Genomic DNA, 10,148 nt, shown 5'->3' on the forward strand with positions numbered 1-10,148 from the left:
CAACCGACGAAAAGGACCAGCAGAGGAGCAGGGCAGCCATATAACAGATCATATTTACTAATATGATCTGCTATGTGGCTTCTGATTGAATTTTTTAAAAATCAGCAACCTGCCAGCGACGATCATTGGCTGGCAGGCTGGTGACGAAATACTCCTTTAACTTTTGCCGGCCGGCTGTGACCGAAATCTCGCGTCTCGCGAGATGACGCACGGATGCGCCCAGGAGGAATGAATCAACCACCTTCCGGACGCATCCGTGCGTTTGGCGGTCCGGAGGTGGTTAATTACACTTCATTGTCCCTACATTGTACATTGATAAAATACAGGTAAACACTGAAGAGAACGCAGCTCTTGCACTAGAGGAGGATGCAGGATGCTGATAGCCGGACCTCCATCAGTCTAAAACTGCTGACATATCCTGACGAGGTCATCAATATCACAGAACCAGAATTCCCTTTTACATGTAACTAATTCACAGACTAATAATTATCTTACATTATTTATTGTGTGACTTGGAAATAAATAAACTGTGTTCTTCTATTTAATAATTAACATTCACATGGTTTCCAGCGCCATGGACTGGTGAGCGTTCACACATTACAGTATACTGAGTTGCTCTTAGTCTTGTATGCATATAAATATTATAAGAATTGTGACTCCAGCTCAGGGCACACACCGTGCATCATCCATAGATTTCCATTCATGGTCATATTACAATAAGCGGTACCAAAATTCCTAATAGGAATCCTCCCATTGCCACGCTGATTTCCGCCGCTGCTCTTCTACTATTGGAGGTAGCGTTGAGTCCTCTGCTATTACAAAGGTCAATGTTGCAGCACAATACAAAGCGTGAGTTTCCAAGTTCATCTTGATCACTGGGTATACAGTTGGTACGTGTGGAGCAGCCACGGATCACGATCTCGTTCCCTTCGAATGGGAAACCTAAATATAACATATATAACATTATTCCATTTCCAGATAATTTCCAGCAGTCAGGATGTATGGGCGATGCAGTGTCAGTGCACACTTGCCTAATAATCAAATATCAAAAATAAGAGGGTTCCTCATGGGAAATCAATATTTTAACTGTCCATGCTATATATATAATTACCTTGGTAATATTGAAGCAGTGGGAATAAAAAACAGCAATAAATATATACACTACCAGTTTAATAAATCATTAGGAAGAAATCAATAGATTGGCAGCGTTTGGGGTAAACTTCGTGCCCATTGCGGTGCCCTCAGTTTGTCTGTACAAGTGGGATTAAAATATGAACTTTTATTTTATTGCAGCAGAAATAAAGTCCCTTTGGATTAAGGTATTTTCTGAGCTGGGTCAATATAGTCGATATCACAATTGAGCTGCACTGATGTTGCAATGATGAATTCTCTACACAATCAAAAATGATGATAAAGAAGCTAAATTAAGTTGGTTCCTAATCCATGTCATTTAACCAAATGACTTCAGAGGTCAAGGTACAATAAAACAAAATTTTTAGCTCTTCGTGGACTCTGTTCTAAAATATTTCAAATTTCTGTCTCCAAAACCTTTTGGAAGTTGTTCCTGCTCCCAATAAAACATTCTGTAGGAACATTAAAGATAATAAGTGTGTACATTTTTTAGAATCGTTATTTTTTTTACATCCTGCAGGACTTTGACTTTGTTTCTCGCAATGTTATAATACTAACTGCTTATACTGTAGCTTAGTGCGGAATGAGAACTCTTTGTCTGCTGCCTAGGTTATGTACAGTAGGAAGGTCTTATGGTCTGATGAATTTTTGAATGTGGACATTTTATATCCTATAAAAAATACAGCTGTAACGGGGAGCCGGCGACGTGCTCTCCCTCCGCAGTGCCGCTGGCATCCCGTGCAGATTGAGGAGCGAGGACGCGGCCAGTGTCAGCATCTATAAGGCACCAACGAGGCAGGGAGGACCCTAGGAAACGAGCTGCAGAGGTACTGAGCGCCGAGAGAGATGACTTGGCGCTCAGCTGTATGGAGGTACGGGAGACGAGTCACGTGACGCTGGCAACATAACGTGACTCAGTAATTGGGATTTAAACAGGCAGCCTCCTGGCCACAGGTTGCCTGTGATTGGTCTTGCTTCCCTCACCAGCATATTGTTATAGTGGGTACTGTGTGTGTTTTGACCTCGGCTTTGTCTTCGACCTCGACCTTGTGACCTCCCTGAAATTGTCGTGACCTCCTGGCTTCTGACTTCGGATTGTGTTGACTCTGTTATTGTGTTTCTCCTTGTGTACCTGCGTGACCTCCTGGCTTTGACTTTTGCTTCCTTGACTTTGTTACAGTTTCCTCTTATCTTCTCTAGGCCCCTGCACGTATCTAGCTAGGGACTGCCGCCAAGTTGTACACCGTCGGTTAAGACGTGCCGTGCAAGTAGGTAGGGTCAGAGGTGCTGGTGGAAATCAGGGCTGCACTCTTCCCCTCTATCTTTGACAACCGCGCTGGAGAACGTCCTGATGCTTCTTCTTTAAGGCTGTTTTTGGTGTACACTATGTCCACCCAGGAACTTAATTTATAATAAATTAGGGACTCTTTTTTTTTCTGGGCGAGGATGGTTTCAGACCTGGCAGCTGACGGAGGAAGCACTCACCTACATCTGGGCTCAGCACCGTCGTCTTGCACACACTATCGGTGGCAGTGCAGTTCTTCTGGTCGGTACACTCTGAGCTGAGCGTTTGATCCGGGCAGAAGTAACAAAGTATTGATCCGCCTTAAAAAGACAAATGGCAAAGACGTTAAAATAAGAGAAGTAAAAAAACAACCACACAAAACAAGCAACTGCCTAATGCATAATGAATAAACTTTGCATTTACAGTATATTGTTTATTCCTCTGTCACATCCAGAGCTGCATTCACAGTTCGACAGTTACATCATGCCCTATTCTTGAACCACATCCAGAGCTGCATTCACAATTTGGTAGGTACATGAGATCTTTCCTGTCAGTCACATCCAGAGCTATGTTCTCCATTTACCGTAGCATTTACCATGCCTTATACATTAGGCACAATGATAACTGTGGTCACAGTTAGACATTTACATTATGCCTTATATTGCAATTGCATCTAGAGGGGATTTCCCAGTTCAGTAGTTAAATTAGATCTTACACTCTAATCCAGGGGTGCACAAGGGGCTACAAAATAAAGTGAATCAGCTTTTGTTTGCATCGGCCTAATGCAAAGTGACTGGGGAGGAATGATCACTACCACAGTCATTCCTCCCTCTATCGATTATCGGCAGCACATTCCTGATTACACGGTAAGATGCGCTGACGATAATTATACATCTTTCACCCTGATAAAGTATGTAAATCAGCCGACAAACGAGTGATTCCCTGTTTATCGGCTGATCACACGATTATACCGCCAGATATCAGAAATGATCGCTCCTACGAAGACTTGTTCCCAGTAATTGTGTAACAGGGGCTTAGAGATTTCCTGGTAAAAAATGATTTTTAACACATTCCTGCAGCATGGGCCTGACACAGAAGATTCATACTCTCCTGCTCCCTGCCGCTCCCGCTGTCTCCATTTTCCGGTCCCGGCGCTGTTTACATCCGGTTGGATATGACTGGCTTCAGTGGTGATGTGGCCACAAGCAGCGTGTCACCGCTGAAGCCAGTCATTTGCTGGAGAGGTGCTCCGACACAGGAGGATGGAGGCAGCGAGAGCAGCACGGAGCAGTAGGAATCTTTTGTGTCACAGACTATGCTGCAGGAACTGGTTAAACATAATTTTAACTAGTAAACCCCTTTAAAGGGGTTGTCGGGGGCAGAGCTGAACCCGGACATACCCAGAGTTTCACCCCGGCAGCCCCTAGATGTTAGCATCGGAGCATCTTATGCTCCCTTGCACAGGCTCTTTTGTTTACAATAACACACTGCCGGGCGGAGGCTTCCGCCCAGCAGTGTTTTTGGTGACGTCACCGGCTCTGATGGGCGTGCTTTAGCACTGCCATAGCTGTTTTACTGGCGAGGGCAGCGCTAAAACCCGCCCATCAGTGCTGGTAACGTCACCGGGCTTCCTGGCAGCCCCATGAAGAGCCCGGTTTGTCACCGGAACTCCTTAAAATGCCTTTGCCCTGTGCGATTTAGCATAGGGCAAAGGAGAGCATCGGAGCATAAACTGCTCCGATGCTCTAGTCAGGGGGTCTGCCGGGGTGAAAATGGAGGAATGTCCGGGTTCAGCTCTGATCCCGGACAACCCCTTTAAGTGGCGACGACTCCTTCCTGCCTCCTATTCACAAATGAGCTCTTTACTTCACTGCAGAGGACGGCGCTCACTGGTTATTGCAGGGCACCTACAGCCTTCCCTGAAGGCTCACGCACACGGCCATTGTTTTAGTCCGCGTCTGAGCTGCATTTTTTTATGTGGCTTGGATGTGGACCCTTTTACTTCAATGGGGCCACAAAAGATGCGGCCACCACTCCATGTGCTGTCTGCATCCGTTACTCTGTTCTGCAAAATGCAGAACACACATGGCTGGTGTCCTGCGGACCAAAAGAAAAGGTGGTGTGTATGAGGCCTTACTAGCCGGGAAAGCACTTATTGGTTAACCCTTTAATGACCAGTCCATTTTTTTGTGATTTATTGCACGTGGTTCAAACACGTGTAAGTTTTTTATTTGTTGGACTACCAAAATAACTTTTGCAGCTTTTTATTACATAACACAGGGCTTTATTACCTATATTTTTAGTTTTATTAGGGGGAAACTGTACAATTTTTTTTAAAAGTAATTTTTATTCAAACTATAACTCATTATTTAAATATGCAAATTATTATAATTAGTTTATGTATAGTTTCACATGAATGGGGTGATAATTGTAATGGTTTTGGTTGGTGTGGGCGTTTTTTTCTTTTATGTATTTTGCTATTTATTTTTTTAACTTATTTTTTTTATATATTTCTGCTACAAAAAGACCTTTTGGGGGACACTGACTTTTTTATTTTGCACATTTTCCTTTTTTTTCCCTTTTATTTGTATTTTATTTATTTTGTATTTTTAAATTTTTTATCTTCACTTTATTATTTATTTTTAAAATATATTTTTGCCACATAATATGACGGTGAACAATTTTATTTTGCACTTTTTCCTTTTTTTTGTTTCTTTTACTTTCTTTACTTTCTTTACTACTGTATTTTATTTATTTATTTTACATCTTTTTGCTAAAATTTTCTTTTTTTAAATGGGGGCCGCAAACCACGGCTCTGGGCTACAATTCTGCAGTTTCTTCCCGTCTTATTCTCCAGCACAACTGCTGCTGCAGTTACAATTTAACAGTTTCACTGCCCAGATTGACAAAGTTTGGCAGTCCTATCATGTCTGATATGGCATTTTCAGAGTTCAGCAGTTTCATCATGTCTTATACTCCAGTAACACCCAGAGCGACATCTGCAGTACCCCAGAGAAGGGTCACCTAATAGCACTGTATGGACAACTAAGGGTTAACAGCTTGGCTAATTTTGTTAGGTTGCCGGGAGATGGACCTATGTTCGCCTCCTCATTACTGTGCTACAGTGGGCCCAAGTTCAGAGAATCCCCATCTCTGATACATCTTCAGCCAAGGAAGCACCTTTACCATCAAAGTGCTCCAGAGAGCAAGAAATCAGAAGGTCTAGGACCTGCCACGCAATGGAGTCAGTCAGCAAGATATTGTGCACATTTATGGCTGAGAGACTTTGCTGCTGGGAGAGGGAACATTGCTGATGCACCCTGCCACATTTTGAGATGGTTTGGCCCACCGTATCCTATCTCTGCACCACTCAGCTTGGGAACTGCAGCAACATTTAACCTCATTGCCAGCCTTAGGTTCAGTTGAGAGAGCCATAAAGAAATAGTACTACTACCTCCATCATTATTGCCGTCCATACGCAGCTATTGGGGAAGGATTGAACTGTGTTAAATGCTTTGGAACTGTCACTTGTTACTACAAGATGTACTACTACTCCCATTCTGCACTTAAGTAAAGAAATACATATTTATTGATACCAAATGACCTGGTTACTGACTCCACCATTCACCGGCCATTTCAACGGCACTCCTGCCTTGCACCCAAACACCCAACATGAAGAGCCCCCCAACTAAGACCAGGCCAGAGCTCCAACTTCAAGGAGTGCCCCAAGTGAAGAAAGGGTACACTCTCCTGTCACTGCTCGGCCCCAGGGAGAGTCAAAGGGAGAGATCACCAAAACCTCCCTTCGGCCCATAACTACCACCCCTATCCTCTTCCATGCACTCCCCAGTGGTCCAATTCACAGCTACAATTCTGCATTTTTTTGGTGTTGTATAATTCAGTCATTTTCAGAGCTGCACTCCCAGTACCTCAGTCATATACAGAGTTAAAGTCACTATTTGTCAGTTACATCATGTCCTATATAGCAGTCATAGCCAGAGCTGTATTCACAATTCAGCAGTCACATCCATACTTTGCTGCATCAGCCCCGGCCATCAAGTGATACATCATGTGTCCGATATAATCTAGAGCTGCTGGGTCTTACCAGACCAAGGACAACTCTGTAATGTTGGCACTGCTCTATTCTGATATTTCACGGGTACAAAAATAAATCAATAAATAACTGAATAAATAAATAAATCTAGAAATAAAATGTATGTTACAATATCTAAAAAAAATGAAAAAAAATTGAAATCCTTAAACAAATGAAAACCTTAAGCAAAATCATAGAACACCCGCTTCGACCTAAACTATCAGTAACAAAAAGGGAAACCCTCATTTCACTACAAATATACACTAATCAAAATCAAAAAGAACAAAGTATTAAAAAATATTTTTGGGTAAATCTGCCCTTAAACACACCCCCAAAAATGTTTTAATTAAATTTAATTATATTATCAGATTAAATAAAACAACACCAAAACCCCAAATAAAGTTCTGTCCATTGTATCCACATGTATATAAAAACACTCAACAGCATCTGGTCCTTAACATGGAATGAAAGGATTAATAAAAAAATAATAATAATTTGGATATTTGTAAGAAGTGACGCAGCTCCTGTTCTGGTACAAAAAACTCCAAATGATGAACGATGTGTGAAGTCGGCCTGATATTTGGAGGTGATGTTGATATTGGAAATCAAGGGTGAGGATGACCGCCAGGAAGAAGATGGATGGAGGCAATCACATCATGGAGAAGTCTGAAGACCCAAACACAAGACAGAGCATTCCGGAGAATTACTGGTTATATGGTGTCCAACCATCATCTTACCAGTCTGAAAACACAGTGCCAGAGCCACAAGGAACATCCCAGTAGTTGTCATGTTGATGTCTTAATGTTGAGGCACAGAAGTCCTAATAATGAGCTAGATTCTTGGCTCCTCTAGAATCTTCTAAGAACCTCTCGCCTTGGAGGACTTGATGATCTGATGATGGAAAGGTCTCCTCCTCTATTTATAGATATTAGGGAGAAAGCTCCTCCATACGTCAACAGTGATGACAGAGTTAATTAAATAATTTATGCTCTTGTGAGCCTGTTACAAAATTGACATATTTAAAGGTAGGACGTGCATCTGAAATCAGCACGCCCTGGAGACGCCATTGAATCCTGGCACAGAACACACTGTAATGTTCATCCACTCAGGTGTTTCGGGTTGCTATAAATCACCCCCCAGGGCATAAATCAACTATCAGTTTAATCCCTACCATATTTTTTCATTTCTAGCATTTTCATTTTTATGGTTTTTTCTTTTGCATATTTTATACCAGAATCTGTAATTGTTGTGTAAAGGGCAGGGATTGCATAGTTATGAAACAAATTTGTAGCATTTTTAATGAAGCCTTGAACATGTTTTGCATTGTTTTTGAGAACAGGTGGGGCTTAAAGGATTAGAACTATTTATTTGGATACCTTGATCTGACTCACAGATTGTAAACCTCTAATTAGAAACATTTATGGAGGATCAGTAGATGGAGGAGCTTCAAATCCACCTGTGTGGAGAAATCCCTTGACACAAAACAGGGCCAGAACATGTAAGATACTACACGCTTTAGGTTCTCCTTTCTCAAATCTCTAAAGGCAAGAATCAGTGTTTTGAACGTGGGTGCTGGTGACCACTCTACTGGCTTGCTGTGTATCTGGCCAGCTAAGACCTGTCCTAGGTTGCTAGTATAGCTTATATGTTTATACAGCTAAACCTGCCAATAGGCTTAATATAGTTCCTATGTTTGTGTGTTAAAGACAAAAGGAGAGTTATTTACAGCGACTTCATGTTTGGATGTCATATAACTGTTATATACAGTGCCTTGCAAAAGTATTCACCCCTTGACTTTTTTTGTATTTTGGTGCCTCACAACCTGGAATTAACATGGATTGTTTGAAGATGTGCATCATTTCATTTGCAGAACATGCCCACAACTTTGAAGATGTTTTTTTTTATTTATTTTTTTATTGTGAAGCAAACCACAAATAGGACAAAATAACAGAAAAAGTCAATGTGCAGAACTATTCACCCCATAAAGTCAATACTTTGTAGAGCCGCCTTTTGCAGCAATCACAGCTCCAAGTCGCTTTGGATAAGTCTCTATGAGCTTGCCACATCTTATCACTTTTTTTTGCCCATTCCTCCTTGCAGAACTGCTCCGGCTCCTTCAGGTCGGATGTTTGCGCTTGTGAACAGCAATCTTTAAGTCTGACCACAGATTTTCTATTGGATTGAGATCTGGGCTGTGACTCGGCCATTCCAACACATTTACATGTTTCCCCTTAAACCCCTCAAGTGTTGCTTTAGCCGTGTGTTTGGGGTCACTGTCCTGCTGGAAGGTGAGCCTCCATCCTAGCTAAAAATCACGCACAGAGTGGGACAGGTTTTGCTTAAGAATATCCCTGTATTTAGCATCATACATCTTTCCCTCAACTCTGACCAGTTTCCCAGTCCCATCCCCCCAGTATGATGCTGCTACCACCATGTCTCACTGTGTGGATGGTGTTCTTTGGGTGATGTGATGTGTTGGGTTTGCTCCAGACATAGAGTTTTCTTTGATGGACGAAAAGTTCCATTATAGTCTCATCAGACCAGAGCCCCTTCCTCCATACATTTTGGGAGTCTTCAACATGCCTTTTCACAAACTCACAACGCGCCTTGTTGTTTCTAGCTGACCGTAATGGCTTCTTCTGGCCACTTTGCCATAAAGCCCAACTCTATGGAGCGTACGGCTTATTGTCGTCCTATGTACAGATCCTCCAGTCTCTGCTGTGGAACTCTGCAGCTCCCCCAGGGTTACCTTAGGTCTCTGTGCTGCCTCTTGGATTAATGCCCTCCTTGCCCGGTCCGTGAGTTTTGGTGGGCGGCCATCTCTTGGCAGGTTTGCTGTTGTGCCATGTTCTTTCTATTTTGTTATGATAGATTTGATGGTGCTCCTGGGGATCATTTTTTTATAACCTAACCCTGACTTGTACTTCTCAACAACATTGTCCCTTACTTGTTTGGAGAGTTCCTTGGTCTTCATGGCAGTGTTTGGTTAGTGATGCCTCTTGCTTAGGTGTTTCAGCCTCTGTGGCCTTTCAAAAAAGGTGTGTATATGTAATGACAGATCATGTGACACTTAGATTGCACACAGGTGGACATAATTTAATTAATTATGTGACTTCTGAAGGTAATTGGTTGCACCAGAGTTTTTTTATGGGCTTCCCAACAAAGGGGGTGAATACATACACACATGCCAATTTTCTGTTTTCTATTTCTAAACAATAGTTTTATTTATGTATTTTTCTCATTTTACTTTACCAACTTAGATTATTATGTTCTGATCCATCACATAAAACTCAGATTAACAAAACATTGAACTTAGGGCTGTAATATACCAAAATAATAAAACAAGTCAAGGGGGTGAATACTTTTGCAAGACACTGTAAAGACACAGAAAAGATAATATGCCTTTAAGATCCATAATATAATGTAAGGTAAGCTCAATGATACAGCAGAAATAACAGAAAGCATAAAGTTAAACTGTTATTTCTGGGCAGGAGTCTTAACCAATCATAGCTAGCCTCACACAGCCCAGGAGTTTTGACCAATCACAGCCAGCCTCACACACAACTTGTGTGGGAAATTCCCCTAGCAGGAGCTGCTGGAATTATTATTCACCATTCACCATTCACCAGAAAGAGGAGC

At 42.0% G+C, this 10,148-nt stretch overlaps 1 protein-coding gene across 1 annotated transcript; it reads right to left on the reverse strand.

Annotated features, from left to right (window-relative positions):
• Positions 1–486: 486 nt before the first annotated feature.
• Positions 487–7,401, reverse strand: LOC122939690 (ly6/PLAUR domain-containing protein 2-like). Its single transcript, XM_044295862.1, has 3 exons — positions 7,247–7,401; positions 2,617–2,736; positions 487–942 (listed from the first exon to the last, which is right to left on the reverse strand). Exons 1-3 carry the CDS (start codon positions 7,296–7,298, stop codon positions 707–709), a joined length of 408 nt encoding a protein of 135 aa, XP_044151797.1. The 5' UTR covers positions 7,299–7,401; the 3' UTR covers positions 487–706.
• Positions 7,402–10,148: the final 2,747 nt, after the last annotated feature.

Source organism: Bufo gargarizans, chromosome 5 (assembly GCF_014858855.1).
Source record: "Bufo gargarizans isolate SCDJY-AF-19 chromosome 5, ASM1485885v1, whole genome shotgun sequence".
Lineage (NCBI taxonomy): Eukaryota > Metazoa > Chordata > Amphibia > Anura > Bufonidae > Bufo > Bufo gargarizans.